The sequence below is a fragment of the Sinocyclocheilus anshuiensis genome, unplaced genomic scaffold, assembly GCF_001515605.1.
Source record: "Sinocyclocheilus anshuiensis isolate Anshui unplaced genomic scaffold, SAMN03320099.WGS_v1.1 scaffold2584, whole genome shotgun sequence".
Classification (NCBI taxonomy): Eukaryota; Metazoa; Chordata; class Actinopteri; order Cypriniformes; family Cyprinidae; genus Sinocyclocheilus; species Sinocyclocheilus anshuiensis.
In genome coordinates, this window is record NW_015541360.1 from 200,120 (window position 1) to 217,690 (window position 17,571).

The following is a 17,571-nucleotide window of genomic DNA, read 5'->3' on the forward strand; positions in this document are numbered from 1 at the left end:
TAAACCACTCCGAGCTCTCTTGGCCTAGTTTGTGTTGCTCACTTCAAAGGGATGATTAGAGGAATAGTTTACACACACAAAAACATACAAATCAGCATCATGATCTACTCATCCTGATATCATTCCAAACACAACTGCGGTTATTCTGCCCAACACAAAAGGAAAAATTTGAATTTCAAAATTCAAACTCAAACTAAATTCATATTTGAGTTTGTTGAATTCAAATGCAAAATTCTAAACTCACTCAAATTTTTTATTCAAACTGGTTAATGGCAGCATATACAGATTTAGAATAATAACAAATTCAAAGCTCAAACTCAAATTCAAACTAATTAAAGGCACAATATGTAATTTTTCGCCTCTAGAGGGCGCGTATTCAAAATAAACAAATAGACAAAGGTGTAGTTTGGCTGTGACTGAGTGTGGAATCATGGGAGTTGTGGTCTTCATCCCCACAACCGACGCAATCCGACGGGACTCGGGCAGAAATCATGTTCATGGATGAGCTAGTGATTTATTAACGTAGTAGAATGAAGCGGGGTGAGGCTGAAAGCCGTCGAAGCGGAACGAGGCGCTGAACGAGCGTGACACACGGCTGGAAAGCAGCAGAGCTTTTATTATGCCACAGTCGACCGCTTCCGCTCCTTCCGGTCGTGCGTATGTGGGAAAAGAAAGCAGCGCTGTTTTATCATACTGGATACATTTGACCGTTCTGTTATAATGCTACTCTGTGCGGTCGTCACCGGTCTATTAAAACGCACAACATATTAAAGCGTCTTTGGTGTTTCCATGTTTTCTACAAAACAAAACCGGAAATCGAGGGGTTATGACGTCATTGGCAGGCGACACTATGGACACGGTCCGTGTCACTAGTTAAAATTGCTTATTTCTCTGGATTTAAACATTCTTCGAAACATTTGGTATAATGTAAGTACACAAGTCAGCAAAACATATAACACTGTTCTACTGGTTTTCAGATATTTTAATTAAAAAATCTTACATATTGTGCCTTTAATAACAGCAACAGCATACAGGTTTAGATTTGAATTTGAATTCCAAACTCAAATTGAAACTCGAACTCAAACTCATACTTCAAAACTCAAACATGAATTCATATTCACTTTCAAAATTTCAAACTGGTCAACAACAGCATACAAGTTAAAAATAATGACAAATATTATAATTCAAATTCAAACTCAAATTTAAAGTCAAAACTCACTCTCAAATTCATTTCACATTCAAATTCAAAAGTCAAATTCAAAAATCTAAATCAAACTGTTGATTCAAAATTCTAATTTAAACTGGTTATTAACACCATACAGGTTTAGAATAATGACAAATTCAAAACCCGAAATGCACTCAAATTTAAATTCTAATTCAAACTGATTAATAACACCTTACAGGTTTGGAATAATGATTAATAGAATCCTTTAAATATTTCTTTAGTAATTCTTTGTGTAAAAGGTTAGTCTCTGTGACAGTCTCCACATTGTTCTATGTTTTATCATTTCAAGTTACGAAACTCTAAAGAAGTGACTCAACCAATGGTGTACTTTAGTACTTTAGAGTAGCTGTGATCTCAGCAGAAGCTCTCTGAGCTCACACACACCTGTCAACAGCTCCAGAGGCTCCGCCCACACACCGCTGTTTTGGGTTCTCTTCGTGCCTTGTGTTTGTGTAATGCTCTTGAGGCTTCGCGAGCTTCTTTTGAGAGCGCACCTGTTAGTGGCATGCGATGACGGAGCTTCACGAGCACCTATTCCTGCTCTGAAAACTGAGCGAGGGCGGGGAACATGCTGCAGAGCCCTGCTGACCCTGAAGGAGGAACAGCAGATGTACTGTCTTTGATATCTTGGGTGTTGCGGCTGCTCGGTTCATCCCAGCTGGTTACATAATACAATGCTGGCAAGCCGAGTGCCTTTTTTTGTTCTGAATTTCAGTCTTCTTTGCCTTTTGATACTTTTTAAAGCAAAGCTCAAACTCATATTTTGATTTGAGCAGCATACACCAGTCAAAAGTTTTTGAACAGTATGATTTTTAATGTTTTTTTTTATTTTTTTAAGAATTCTCTTCTGCTCAGCAAGCCTGCATTTATTTGATCCAAAATACAGCAAATATCATGAAATATATTTTTATTATTTAAAATAACTGCTTTCTATTCGAATATATTTTAAAATGTCATTTATTCCTGTGATCAAAGCTGTATTTTCAGCATCATTACTCCAGTCTTCAGTGTCACATGATCTTCAGAAATCATTCTAATATTTGCTGCTCAATAAACATTTCTGATTATTATTATTATTATCATCAATATTTAAAACATTTTTTTCAGGATTCTTTGATGAATAGAAAGATCCAAAGATCATAATTTATCTGAAATAAAAAGCGTTTACCATTCAAAAGCTTAGAGTCATTTTTTGGGAAATAAATTCTAGTAATTAATACTTTTATGTAGCAAGGATGCTTTAAATTGATCAAAAGTGATTGATAATGTTACAAAATATTTCTATTTCAGATCAATGCTGTTCTTCTGAACTTTCTATTAATCAAAGAAACCTGAAAAAATTCTACTCAACTGTTTTCATCATAATAATAATAATAATAAATGTTTTTTGAGCAGAAAATTAGAATATTAGAATGATTTCTGAAGGATCATGTAACTGGAGTAATGATACTAAAAATTCAGCTTTGATCACAGGAATAAATTACATTTTAAAGTATATTCAAATAGAAAGCAGTTATTTTAAATAGTAAAAATATTTCAAAATTTTACTGTTTTTGCTGTATTTTGGATCAGATAAATGCAGGCTTGTTGAGCAGAAGAGACTTCTTTACGCTAAAAATCTTACCGTTCAAAAACTTTTGACTGGTAGTTTACTGTTTTACGAAAGATGTGCTGTTACTTTTTTTTAGTGTTTATACTGGCAATAAAACAGGCAAAAAATAAACACCGCACAGGCAAACAGAACCCATATTTTCTTCAGAATATGTAAAAATCTGAACCTTGTTTCCAAATATAACACGGTCTCTTTTTATTGTTCACTTTTGAACAGAAAAAGATCTTCCGGTCTGAATGAAGCACTTGTCCGCAGGGCTGAACTGTACACCTGATAGAAGAGGACAAGCAATCTCCCGGATGTTATTACCTTCTCTTTGGTTCTGGACAGGAATAGCTCGTCTCAAATCCCCGCCTCCTTCACGGCAGTGTTATCTGACATCAACAACCGCTCAACAGCAAATGTCCCGCAGCTATTTTAAGCCACATTCTAAGTGTTATCTTGTCAAATCAGCCCTAAATGGAGCAGACAACATGAGTGACATCAATCTTCTGGCATCAGTTCTGGTCTGACAGTAGAAGCTTCGCTTAGAGCGAGTGTGTGTCCAAAACAGTCCGATTCCAGACACTAACTAGTCCTAAGCATTAATCATCAGATAAGTACAGACAGAAACAGCACATATTCATATCAAAACATACACACATTTCAAGGACCACACAGGATCTGCAGCCACAGATTTTAGCAGAAAGCATAGATTCCATAGATAAATCTATTCAAACTCTGTCTGTGAGTTCTCAGCTCATTCATGTTAATAACAGCTGTTCTGTACGGGATCTGTTTATTCAGTGCTCCAGTTTTTGGATTTGGCAGCGGCTTGAGATTGAAAATGGAAACACTGGAAGCACGCAGGCGCTTTTGATGTCTACAAAAAGAAGCGTGGCATGTATAGATGGGCTGGAAGACTGAGCTCTAATTTCTATTTTTAAAGGCCTGATTTTCTAATGTGGTTATAGATGGACTGACACAGAGCGTTAGAGGTCAATCCTTATTATAGAAACAGACAACACACACAGTACATGAGGCTCACGACAGTTCTGCATTCATCACAATAAATTATTGTAAAACAAAGCGGCGATCAAGTGCACGAGTAAAAAAATTCATTTTGACAAGAATACACAGATAAACAGATTACTAACTTATAAGTTAGTACTACTTTAAGGCAGCATTCTAAACGGAATGGAACATTGTAAGTGACTGATTTGGAATTATAAATAAAATAAATAATTATAAATAAAACTAAATTACTGGAGTATGTTTTACAAGAAAATACTATTTTAGTCTTTACTTCAAAATTTCATGTTTCATGCAATGTTGCTACTTTGTAATTATTTGTGAAATTTACTATCGATTTCTAATACACTAGCAATTCTAGCATTTTTTTTTGTCAGTGTAGGCAACACGTCATGCAAATGTACACAGAAGTACACTATTTGATGTTAAAACATTGCTAAGTAAACGACAACACTAAAAAGCATAAAATAAATAATACGCAAATGCTTGGTAAAATAATACATTTTAAATTACACTGCACTGTTTTTGTGTATTTGTTCAATTGCATATTAGCCTACTAATTTTTTATGTATTTTCTGTTCAGTGATTTTTCAAAGTTGTAAATAAAACAGATTATTGGAGTATGTTTTATTATTTCAGTATTTCTACTTCAAAATTTCACATTGAATTCCATGCTATACGTGCTATTTCTTTGAAATTATTTGTTAACAGTTTCAAATTAAAAGCATTTCAAAGGGTTTCAAATGTAAGTCTACTAATTAAGTAATTAATTTTTATTCATTTATTTACTTTAATTTAATTTTATTTTATTTATGCATGGTTTAATGCATTTATTTATTCATTTTTATTAATTAATTTATTTTTGTGCTGTTTTATCCATATACTTTGGAACTAAATTTAGTGGAAAATGTATAATTAAGAGATTACTAGAGGATTTACTTTGAAACACTCTCCACTCAAAAATGCAAGTAAAACATTGCATAAAAGATTCCATTTTAAAGTAGAAAGACTGAAATCATTCTTTCTGGTAAAACTTACTCCAGTAATTTTATTTACAACTTCGACCAATCATTTTTATGCTGTATGTAGGCAGTTCAGTAGGTTTTGGAACAGAGCTAATAACAGAACGAAACCCCGGTCCCTTTCATGTGCTTTCTTCTTTAATGTTTTGCAAAATGACTGATTTGGGGCTTTAGCTCGTTTGCCTCATGTGGAAGAGCGGCTAAATACCCTGGAAGGACCCACACCAGCTCAATATCCTCATCCAACCCTGCAATCAGAGGGGAATTTCTTACATATGCCCGGATCGGAGCCCACACAACCTAATTGCCAGTCAAAGCTCCAGCCATTGAGCACCGGGAGGAAAAGACTTCGTTAGAGCCAGAAGTGGGGCCAAACTCTAAAGGGACGCACTGATTGATGAAAAGAGACGGATTCCAAGGTGTCCTCGATTTGGAAATTTTGCGGGCGACCTTGTTTTTCCCTTGCAGGCCTAAATTAACCGGTGCATCATCTATACTGGGATTTGGCAAATGTGGACCAGATTCCATTTTTGGCACCGCCTCTGTCAATGGATGCGAGCCCCTAATGCAGTGCGCTGGATTTATCATGCGAGACACACTCGTTAAAGAGCCGTACTGTCCGTCGCCGATGATGGACTAGCGCTCGACGTGTGAAACATGCAATAGTCGCGCTCTCTTTTATATAAAAAGAACTATATAATGGCCTAGATCGGACAGAATAGGTGGCCTAGAATTAGCGAAATCTGGATGGCAACAGCAGTCTTTGTGAAAGAGGGTGCATGAGCGCAGACAGAAAGACATGCACGCACTTGCATTTAATGCAAATGTAAATGCAATCCAAAACACAATGCAAGTACGTTATATCTTTTTAGTAACTCACCACAAGGGGCAAGAGTTCTTCTGCTACCGAAAAAAAAAAGTAATATGTGTACAAACATGGAAGTATAAATATACTGTCTGGTCTGCTACCAAAAAAAATAAAAAATAAATATATATATATATATATATATATATAATATTTATTTATTTATTCATTTATAAATAAACAAATCTTAAAAGATTAATAGATTAAGTGTATGATTCATTTTGAAACACTTTCCACTCTAGTAAAAAACTGCTAGTAAATTTCACAAATAATATTCATTAAAAAAAACAGCAAGTAAAGCGTTGAATAAAAGATGACATTTTCAAGTACAAAGATTTAAATAGTACTTTCTGGTAAAACCCACTCCAGTAATTGAATTTACAACTTCGGCCAATCATTTTACACTACGTGTAGGCAGCTCAGTAGGTTTTGGAAGAATTAAAAAAAAAAAAAATAATAATAATAATTAAAAACATGGAGGTATAAAAATATTGTCCGGTCTGCTGCCAAATGTATTTATTTTTTTACATCTAATATTTATTCATTCATTCATTCATAAAATTCATTTATACATATATGAAGGTAAATGGCAATATTTTAATGCAATTTAACGCACAGTGCAAGTACGTGTGGTATTTTCAGCGACTCTCCACCAAGAGCGCTATAGTGAGAATTTGCGTAAACTGTCGTCTTCTACGCTCAGTTTTATTATAGAGAGTTCCATTGAGCAATTTAATGAAAACTGAAGTGTGTCATTTTTTCTTTCATGCACGATAAATATGTGCAACGGAAACGCACACTTGCAGCGTGTTGGCTAAGAATCCACATCTGCCTTTTCACACTTGTGTAGTGTGTTTGTGGCCTGAGCCGAGTGAGGCAGTAATTATTACCTGAGCAGTGTGTAAACAGGAATGAGATGAGAAGCGGCTGCTCGAGCTCTGTGATGTTCAGTTTCACAGACTTTGCAGGGGTTTTCCAGGATCTAAAGTTCAGTGCGTCAGACGCGCCGCTGCTTCCTGCGGTCTTCCGTTTGACAACACCACCTCAATAGAAAGGTTAAAGACAAGCAAACTGTTTATTAAATGAATAGTTCACAAAAATTACAACTCTGTCATTTACGAACTCTCATGTTAATCCAAGCATAATGCTGCTCAAATCATATACAAATCTTACAAATCATAAAGACTACTGTTATGGTCAAGGGTGTAGGTTTGATTTTGGCATTGGTGGGGACATAACGACCAGAGTGGTGCCCTGTCCAAATACCCACACTTGCGGTCTTTGCACTTGACCACTTGACTACTTATGTGATTTGGCTCAAGTGTTCAAGTGAGCATGAAGACCACAAGTGTGTGTAGAACTTTTCATTACCTGATGGGACACACTTATAGTGTTGTAAAAATGCACTTGTTGACAGAGCTTTATTTTAAATACTTTGCATTTTAAAATCAACTTCTAAATGTCTGTTCAGTAGTCCCTATATAACAGATGACAGTTTAATTTGTGGTGCTCCTAATTAAGTGATAAAAAGCAAAAATTTGCAAATGTACAAAATCAGGGGCGTAGATTACGCAGGGGACGTGTCCCCCTCACTTTTAATATCACGTAAATTCATCCCCCGCACTTTTTCGGGCAAGTGTGTTCGCATAGAGGTTTTCAAGAGCCGGTGTGAATAAATATAGATTTAAATTCAAAGAGACAGGATAGTCTGTGCATCATCTGATGTTTTATTCGGACCCAGAATAAGGCGAGATGAACATCGCGGAGCGCTAAACACTCATGCAGTGTATGTTTCATTCATACTCGAAGCCGGAGGGCGCTCTCGCAAGCAGAAAGTCGTATGAGGAAATTCCTAATATGGACAAAAGCGTCCAGCTATCGCTGTATGAAAACAGTTGTTCATAATGTTCTTTTTAGCAGCATCATATGACCCCTTTAACTTACTTTAGAAAGGTTTCCGTGACCTCTCGCGAGCTCTTGGCATAAATAACGTGGAGTGTCCAATAAATTGGAGTGCCTCGAAACAGTGAATCATTTTGCAACAATAATTTCACTGTTTCCGAGTTTCGAAAACCTTCTCTTCACCCATCACTACCTGCTTTTTAAAATCATTACAAGCGATTTTGAAATTCGAAAATGAATGGCTCTTTTGAACTGATTTGTTTGGTTTTTTTTGCTAGTGAATCTTGAACTGAATGAACAAAGTCACGGGTTTGAATCAATCGGAGCGGTTCCAGCGTAAATGACTCACTCAATTGAATCAGTTTGTCTGTTCCTCCACGTTTCGCATCTTCAGTCATGTTTACACGACACTGTCAGCACTACTACTGGCTTAGCTCGCTAGTTTTAAGACATTAACTGAAATAAGTAAAAATGTGTGATGTTTACAAAAAAAATATCCATATATTCATTCCAAAGATAACATCTAACACAAATCTAGGAACATATTGAGGTGAGGTAACCGGTTTACTGCTAACTAGTGAAACACTCCATTAATAACGAGCAGCAGCTCAAAATACATGTTAGATGGAAACATTGTGCATTATCAGTACAAATCTCACAGATTTGGAACAAATGAGCCCCGTTTCTTTTGTTTTGTAGTCCTGTAGTCTCAGACCAGGGTTATTAGAGTTTACAAAAATTTTCATTAAAATTTAATTTTAATTTTTTCATTACTTAAAATAAATATTAACTAAAATAAAATAAAATATTTACTTATTTTATTACTTATTACACATTTTCATTTAGTTTACCTAAATCTTAATGTACTAATAACAAAAACTGAAAGAAATTAATAAAAGCTCTATAGACAATATATATATATATAAATGAATAAAAACTATATTAACATTTAAAAAAAAAAAAAACTAACAAAACATCAAAATTTTAAGTCTATTTTAAGTCCACTAGTCCATCGTTTCTCCAAAACAAACACATAAAAACCGGCCTGCCCTCCTGTCTGCTGACGAGGACTTTGCACTGCTGCTTGAGATAAGGAATATTCATTCTCTTAGGAAATTACACTTCAGCCCACATTTGTGACCATAAAATGTTTATAGCTGTACCTAAATGCGTGTTATGATGACGTGATTTGAGTGCATTTATCAGGCCCATTGCACCTGCACATGACCGTTCACACTGGGAAAATATGCGGCATTTTCATAAGAGCTTTAGATTTGAGTGCAAATGGTATCTTATTTGTGTGTGTGTGTGTGTTTTCTCTCTCATTGTAATATCAGATATTAAAAAGTATAATACTGGTCCTGGATGCTGATTGGTCAATATAGGGTTCCATTTGTTGTAAAATATATTATTATTTATATTATGTTATAAATGAATCTAGTGAAAGCATGGGACTGGATTTGCTTAATGTTGAAATGAAATATTGTGCCCTTGATATTTTTATAGTTATGTTGTATTGTGAATATAGTTGTAATATTTGGTTTGCAGGTACTGCGCTACTGTTGCACCTAAGAATGGCCCTTCAGCTTTGACTATATTCACAATAACCATGGCCTTTTTCATTATAAAACACAAAAACCAGATCAGATAAAGATCACTATCTCATCAGTTTGCTTTCTAAGACATTTTTGACCCACAAAAAAAAATATTTGCATGCTAACTTTACTCATTGACCACAGCGCAGACGTTACTCATGCCTTCAGACATTCTCCCTGAAAGCTTCAATTAAAAACGTCTCCATTTCATCTCGTGCAGCTGAACTGCCACAGCATCCCAAACCAGAGTCAATGCAGTGATTAATGAAAATAGCAAGCGAAGACGTTTCACAACACAGGCGGGCCTGGAGAAAATGCATGCTGGGAGTGTCTTACGGGCAGCGAGCCAAACGGGGCGGCACGGTGCTTTTGTGCTGAGTTGCGAAATGCAAATTGGTTTGTAAAATACTTCTTGCTAGGTGACACAAAAACGTCAGGAAAACAACATTCCTGACGGTGCAGCGTTTACAGGATGGAAATATGAAATGCGATTAGTCAGTTAAGTCTATTTTAAAGCTATTATGACCTCATGCAATAGCTAAAACACTCACATGTCTTCATCTAAATCAGGTTATCTGTTATCTAACAATCAGATAACTAATAATCTATCGTGTAAACCGGTTAAACAGGCTTTGTAAAAGGTCACTCACGGTTAACCTTTGAGTTCGTCTGAAATATCAATGTTTTATTGCATCAGATAACAGCACAGTATCCGGGTTTGAAGGCCAAGTTTGGTTTAATAGTAGACCTGAGTGTGCTTTCCTCATTAAAGCATGCTTTCGGAAACAGGACACTGATTAACCTCTGAACACAGACCCTTATCTGACTAATAAATGAACATTAGGAAGCTCAATGCACTGGCAGCCGAGTTTATTTAGCACAAGGAAATCTGTGGCGTAACATTTTGGGTACCGGCTAAAAATACAGCACTCCCAGAGTTGCACAGCGCATCCGTTTGCAAGGCTTTCTTTATGCTGTCAAGAGGCACTAATGCTCAGAGGACTGATATTCCCTGATCTTAATAAACCAACACGACTGCATAACCAAGCAACGGCACAGGCTCCAGGGCTGCGATGACCAGGGATGCATGCAAACACGTTCATAAAGAGCACTGCGAAAACAACAGACTTTAACAGCAAATACTAATGCAAAACAGCTTTAATAATTTCATTTAAAAAAAAAATATATTAAAAAAAAAAAGAGCAAAAATGCAATGTTTTTAAAAGAAAATACAACTGTCACAGTGTGTATTTGTGCAAAACTTGGCCAAATCCGTTTTAAAAGTTACGCTTGGCTATGCAATCATCAATAATATAATCTTATTTGCCTTTTAGAAGAAACTATTCCAAGATGCCACAGAATTGGATTAAGAGTTGATTAGATTTATGCATGCACTTTTGTTCTGTTTACCTACACAAAAAGAACCAATAGTAATGAAGCAATGTCACCAAAAAGGAAGCTCAAAGCTCAGTCTGATGGTACATTTTGGGAGGAAGGAAGCAAAGGTCACGTCAACACTCACACAAGACGCTGATCAAAGCCTTAAGCAGCTGTTTATCTTTCAAACTTGCAAGCCGTGGAAAATATATCCATGGGCCAGACCGCACAGAGATATTTTGAGACTTCCCAATGCTCCGTGCTCCCCATTTCTCATCTTCCGAATTCGGCATTGTCATGCCTTGACGAGTCAGGGTTGCATGATCTTCCCTTCGCCGTTCCAATTACAATATCCATCTGCGGTGGAGACTGTACGGCTTCATTTACGCATTCCTAATAATCCTGCACTAAATAATGAGCGGTTTGCTATTTGAGCGTGCATTTCCAGTAACAGCCGAAACCACTAATGCGTTGATGCATCTCTGAATGAACCTTGCTTAATGTTTCATTTGGGCTGAGAGATGTTACTGTTGAAATGCTGGAGGAATATGCAGTATCTAGTAATACTTGTCATTTTTATCCTTAGCACTATAAAGGCTCAAATCCATTATGCTGCATTTTTAACATACTAATTCAAATGCATGCATGCATTTAAAACTGTAATAAAGGCTGAATTAACATGCTAATTCAGACAAAAAAAACTCGTATGCACAACAGATAACATACATGCCATGATACATTACTACAACTGAGATACTAAACAAAAGTAAACTTGGCTATTCCAGAGTTGAGCATGTGACCACGTGTTGTTTTACAAGCCACCGCATTCATTGCATTTCTTTTGAGGCTCGGTGTATGTTTGGGGAGAGATTTATATCTATGTATGCCAAACCACTTCATTGCATTATTGCATGGCTCCGGTTATGTAACTGTTTGCATTGATATTATGCAGCGAAATCTGACACGTGCATGCATTTAAAACTAAAATAAAGGCATGAAGGTATAACAAAAAACACCCTTATATTCAAACCTTAAACAGATAACATATGTGCCACTTCAGATCACTAGTCAAGATACAAAACACAAGTAAACTAGGGACAGTGACACAGAGTTGAGCATGTGACCATGTGTTGTTTTACAAGCTACTGCATGCATTGCATTTCTTTTGCTCTGTGCATGTTTGGGGAGAGATATATATTCATGTACGTCACACCACTTCAATGCATTATTGCATTGCTCCTGTTATGTAACTTTTTGCATTGATACTGTGCAGCAAAATCTGATGCTCTCTTGTATGCATGCATGCATTTAAAACTGCAATAATTCAAACCAAAACAACCTATTTGCCAAACTTAAATTGATAACATGCCCCACTTTATTACTATTTTGAATGACTTGTTTGTTACTAAAAACACTAGGGAGAATAACTCAAATTCCATAGGTAAGCATATGACCAAGTGTTGTTTTACATCTATTGCATTTGTTTATTTGTTTTTTGAGGCTCTGTGCATGTGTGGAGAGAGCTTTATATTAATGTACGCCAAACCACTTCATTGCATTGTTGCACTTCTCTTGTTTTGTACAACTGTTTGGATTGATATTTTGCAGCAAAATCGAAATTCGAAAAATCAAGACAAAATCTAAATCGAAAAAATCGCAAATAAAAGGCATGAATGCATTTGGTGGATATTTTTAACATGCACATTTGACCAAAAAACACCCTATAGGCAAAAAGGAAAACATACATGACGTATTGAATTACTGTAGTTAAGAAGACAAACGAGTAAACCAGGGACAGTGACTAGTGAATTCCAGAGTTGAGCATGGGACCACATGTTGTTTTACAAGCTACTGCATTCACTGCATTTCTTTTGAGGCTCAGTGCATGTGTGGGGAGGGATTTATATTTGTGTATGCCAAACAACTTCATTGCATTGTTGAACTGCTGCTGTTACATAACTGTTTAAATCTGATGTTTGCATGCATTTAAAACTGATATAAATTAATGCATTTGTGGATATTTTTAACATGCTAATTCAAACAAAAACACGATATGCAAAAACATACAAGCCACGTTAAATTCCCATAGTCAAGGTAACAAGAGTTAACTAGGGACTGTGACTTTGGAATTCCAGAGTTGAGCATGTGACCAAGTGCTGTTTTACAAGCGAACACATTCATCGCATTTTTTAAAGCACATTTTGGGAGAGATTTACATTCATGTCAAACCACTTCACTGCATTGTTTTACTGCTTGTGTTACGTAACTTTGCATTGATACTGTGTAGCAAAATGTAATGCATGCATTTAAAACTGCTATAAATAAATGCATGAGTGGATATTTTTAACATGCAAATTCAAACAAAACACTCTCTATGTAAAGCTAAAACAGATATTACAGGTTAAAATAGACTCCTACTGACAGCCTGATACTAAACAAGGGTAAACCAGGGACAGTGACTCGGGAATTCCAGAGTTGACCACGTGACCACATGTTGTTTTACAAACTACCATAATCATCATGTCTCTCTTGAGGCCCTGCGCATGTGTGGAAAGATTCATACTCGTGCTTTCCAAAACACTGCGCTGTTATATAACTCCTAACATTGATAATGAGCAACAATTCAGATGCATTTTGTTGTGAAATATTTTGCCCGAGTTTTAATATTAAATATACTTCTAAAACAGGTTTAAATGCTCAAGTCAAAAAGTCTTCGAGTAGCTGAGATGACGAAACAGATGGTAGGGTTTTTCAGCATTAGTCAACACACGCAAGTCGTTTCACCCAGCTCCACCCATGTCTGACGAGGACACCCAATTTCCTGCAGCACACAATACACAAAGCCCTTCTACCTAACGACCCAAACACGACTCGGAGAACTGGTTAAGGTAATGATTTACACGGCAGTGCTCATATTACACGTCATTGCTTTAACAAGCTACTCCGGAAAAGAATAATTATATATTAACTAGGCTACAGCGTTTACTAAATGCACCGTAACACAAACCCTGTAACGTAAAGCGTGACCCCGTTGAACTTCATAAATTAAAAACATTTGAAAAACTGGCGCCCAGCCAGCGAAAGCAACCGCTCCTGCACTCAGATCCTCAGAAGAAGCAAGCAGAGACTCTACGTTAATACAAGATCAGAAAATGTATTTGGCAATTTTAAACAAGTGCATACAAGTACAGCTAGAAGCGTTTTCCAATGTTTGCCAAGTGCTCGTAGAGTTACATTAGTCACATTCTACGTTTAACAGGAACTGCCACCATACCTAAAGTACATCAAGAAATCGTTAAACATCGACAAAGAAGAACGTAGTCCGTTATAATGAGTACATACTAGGGCTGCACGATAAATCGCATGCGATATTTAACGCGCATCTTGTCAGTAAAGCCGGTTCTGCATGCATGCGATTTATCGTGCAGCCCTAGTACATACCTTTTATCTTCAAAAAATATAGAAACAATGTATTCAAAAATCAAAACAAATGTACAGCAATGTTTACCAAGTATGCATGTCCCTCATGTCCATTATATACAAGTCCGTTAGTTTCTGTCTGGATGGTATGCATGGGATATTCATATTTATATATTTATATAGACCAGAATATAAAAAAAAAAAAAAAAAAACCAAACAAAGGTTCACTGCCACAAATACATTCCTTTAAAGTGACAGTTCACCCAAAAATGAAAATTCTGTCATTATTTTCTGGCTCTTAAATGCCTTTGAATGTCTTCTTTGGAACACAAAAGATGTTTTGTAAAATATAAGTTGTCAATAAAAAAAAAAAAAAAAAGCACAATCAAGTGTCTCTCTCCTTTTTTACTTTGACGTCTCCTGCCAGAATGGTGGCTATTTCGCCTTGCATGAAAGCCCATGGTACGTTGGAGCCCACCAGGGGGCATTTCTCGCCACTCGGACAGTACACTTCTCCGGTCGCGCCCTGCTGTTTGATGCTCTCCCGGGAGCACGGGAAGCAGAACTTGTGAGACCCCACCGAAGGGCACTGCACAAAGTGTGTGTCCTCCAGCCTCTCGTGGCAAAGCGTGCAGCACAGCGGGATGCTGCTGGGAACCGAGGAGTCTGGGATGCTCTGCGGATGCACCAGATCCATGCCCGGAACGTGAGGCGTCACGGTGCCCTGCGCCAGCCGCCGCTGGTTGGGAGAAAGCGGGCTGCTGCTGTTTCTGCGTGTGGTCGAGTGCACCTGGTTGGCATCCTTGGGCGAGCTGTTTCCGCCAGCGTTGTCCGCGGCCAGAATGAGTGCCGCGATGGGTGAACTTCCGTTCTGGGCGGAGGCCTCCGGCGGGGTGGTGCGAGGGTGAGGGGATATCGTGGAGGGCGGGCAGGAAAAGCTTGGCGGCGGCACCGGGGGCATTTTCAATCCGTCTCCCGCCGGGAGCCACTGCTGTCCGTCTCCGTTAATCTTGGCGGCAGTGCCGCCCTCCCCATCTGGCTCCGGCGAGGCTTTTCTCTTCAGATTCTTGGGATGTTTGCCTCGATCTGCAAAAAAGCACGAGCATGCATGAATTACAAGTCAAGTCACCTTTTTACAATGCAAATTGTGTCAAAGCTGCTTTACAGTATTAAACAGGGAAATAGTGTGTCATTCTCCTCTGGCCAGACGAAACCAGCAGTTAATTCTAATTACAGCGCACAAAGCGTCTTTATGCAACGATGGCAATGTGGCAGACGCAGTGATGCATTGTAGTGCCAGACGTAACAATGAGGCTGACTGCAAATGCACCACATGCAAATACACGTTGAGCTTTGATCAGCGGAAATTTCCTTGCAGCTGACTCATGCCATAGTGCTCTCATTCAAAGCAGGCCATTTATGAGACTACAGTAGCATTGTATTGTATTGCATGCATCTATCCATCTATCTATTATTTACATATATATATGTAAATAATAGATAGATAGACCGATAGATGGATAGATACATGCATGCACATGCATATATATATATATATATATATATATAGCAATAGCCAACAATAGATTGTATGAGTTGAAATTATTGACTTTTGTTTTATGCCAAAAATCATTAGGATATCATGTAAAGATCATGTTCCATGAAGATATTTTGTAAATTTCCTACTGTAAATATGTCAAAACTTAATTTTTGATCAGTAATATGCATTGCTTAGAACTTCATTTGGACAACTTTAAAGGCGATTTTTCTCTCTCTCTATATATATATTTTTTTTTGCAACCTCATAATTCAGATTTTCAAATAGTTGTATCTCGGCCAAATATTGTTCAATCCTAACAAACCATACATCAATGGAAAGCTTATTTATGCAGATTTCAGATGATGTATAAATCTCAATTTCAAAAAATGGACCCTTATGACTGGTTTTGTGGTGCAGGCAGGGTCACATATAATGTCTAGCAATACAAAATGAATATGCATATGTATGTATATCTGTCCATCCATTTACAACTACACTGAAAACACCAAAAATCGTACCTGATTTGGACGCAGGAGCGTTAGTTTCGTACATGACTCTCTGCTGCATGTGCTCCTTCTTAAATCTGCTGTCGTACGCGTTGAGCACCATTAAATCCCGGGACGTTTTGTTCTTGATCCAGTCGTCTGCGCGAGTTTTGTGGCTGTCGCTGATCTCCGGGGTCAGGCTGTCCGGTCTGTGCTTGTCCTTGTCGTGCTCCGTGCTGGAGACCGAGGCTGGCCGCTTATTTAGATCGGCGGGGCTGAGACCGGGTCTGCCGTTGATCGCGTGAGCCATGCTGCCGTTCACCAGAGGCACTAAATTGGGCGGCACGCCGCTAGTCCTGCGCAGGTTTGGACTCTGCCGGTTGAGCTCCGGAGGATCGTCCGGTTTTGAGAATCCGTTCGGGACCGGGATGCCGTTCGCCTGCCGCGCAGACTGGTATTCCGGTCCCAGTCTGGGTGGACGCTCCGAGGACAGCGGGTAACGGTCCAAGGGCTGCGGCGGACGCGAAACCGGGTCTCCAGACGCGTGATTCAACGCCTGGATGTCTTTCCCCGATAACGGTTTCGCCGCCGGTCTGCCGTCCTGAAATCCATGGGCTCTTTTGAGCTGCCGCGCGGTTTCAATGACAAACTCGATCCTGTCTGCCCCTTCGTAGTTCACGCATCCCCTGCAAACGGGCTCGGTAAAATCCCAGATCATAGCCCACGGCATGCGGGGCAAGTCGCATAAATAACACGACTGCCTCCTCGAAGCAGCAACCGCCGCGGACGACATCGCTCTTATAAGTGGAGAACCCTCCGAAGTACAGCACAATCCTGTCAGAAACGTTGGCGGGAAAACGAGGTACGCTCCTCTCGTGTAATAATTGAGTTAGAAACAGAACTTCATAGTAGTGTGAGCTTTACTACGAGGCTCTCTCGCTCGCTCGCGCTCTCTCACTCACTACTACCGCCGCCAGACCGGAGCTCGATGTGGAGCAGTGACGTCACTGACGCTCCCGTTCTATTTACTTGATTCTTCGATAGAACTCCCCCTCCTGCGCATGCGCGCTGACGGCGCTCTCTCGGCCAGGGTTGCCAGATTTTCACAACAAACCCATTTGCTACTTAAAACTAGCCCAAAGGACCGCTTTAACAAGACTGTGTGATTGTTTACCTTGTTTAACGGTAGTCAGCATGGTAAATCCTCAAAAGTTTTTTAATGTTTTATTTTATTTATTTTTTTAAATGTATGTACATGTATAACACTATACGTTGTATTATATCACCTTTGCACCAGGGTAAAAAAAAACCCCGGTAAAATAAAAATAAAAAGTTTTTAGGCGAGGTTCCCCTGGTAAAATTCGCATTGCAGAGGCTAAACATCACGTTATTGGGGTCGCTTCAACCCGCGGCAACGGTGTTAAAGTAGCCTAATTCCTCGGGAAAACAGCGGACCTGGCAACACTGCTCTCGCCACCCGTTTCCTTTATTTAACTCTACTTGAATCGAGGCGAGAG

The 17,571-nt window shown here is 38.4% G+C and overlaps 1 protein-coding gene across 1 annotated transcript; it reads right to left on the reverse strand.

Annotated features, from left to right (window-relative positions):
- Positions 1-14,394: 14,394 nt before the first annotated feature.
- On the reverse strand, positions 14,395-17,050 carry irf2bp2a (interferon regulatory factor 2 binding protein 2a). Its single transcript, XM_016489222.1, has 2 exons — positions 16,088-17,050; positions 14,395-15,115 (listed from the first exon to the last, which is right to left on the reverse strand). The coding sequence occupies exons 1-2, from the start codon at positions 16,845-16,847 to the stop codon at positions 14,415-14,417; spliced, it is 1,461 nt and encodes a 486-aa protein (XP_016344708.1). The 5' UTR covers positions 16,848-17,050; the 3' UTR covers positions 14,395-14,414.
- Positions 17,051-17,571: the final 521 nt, after the last annotated feature.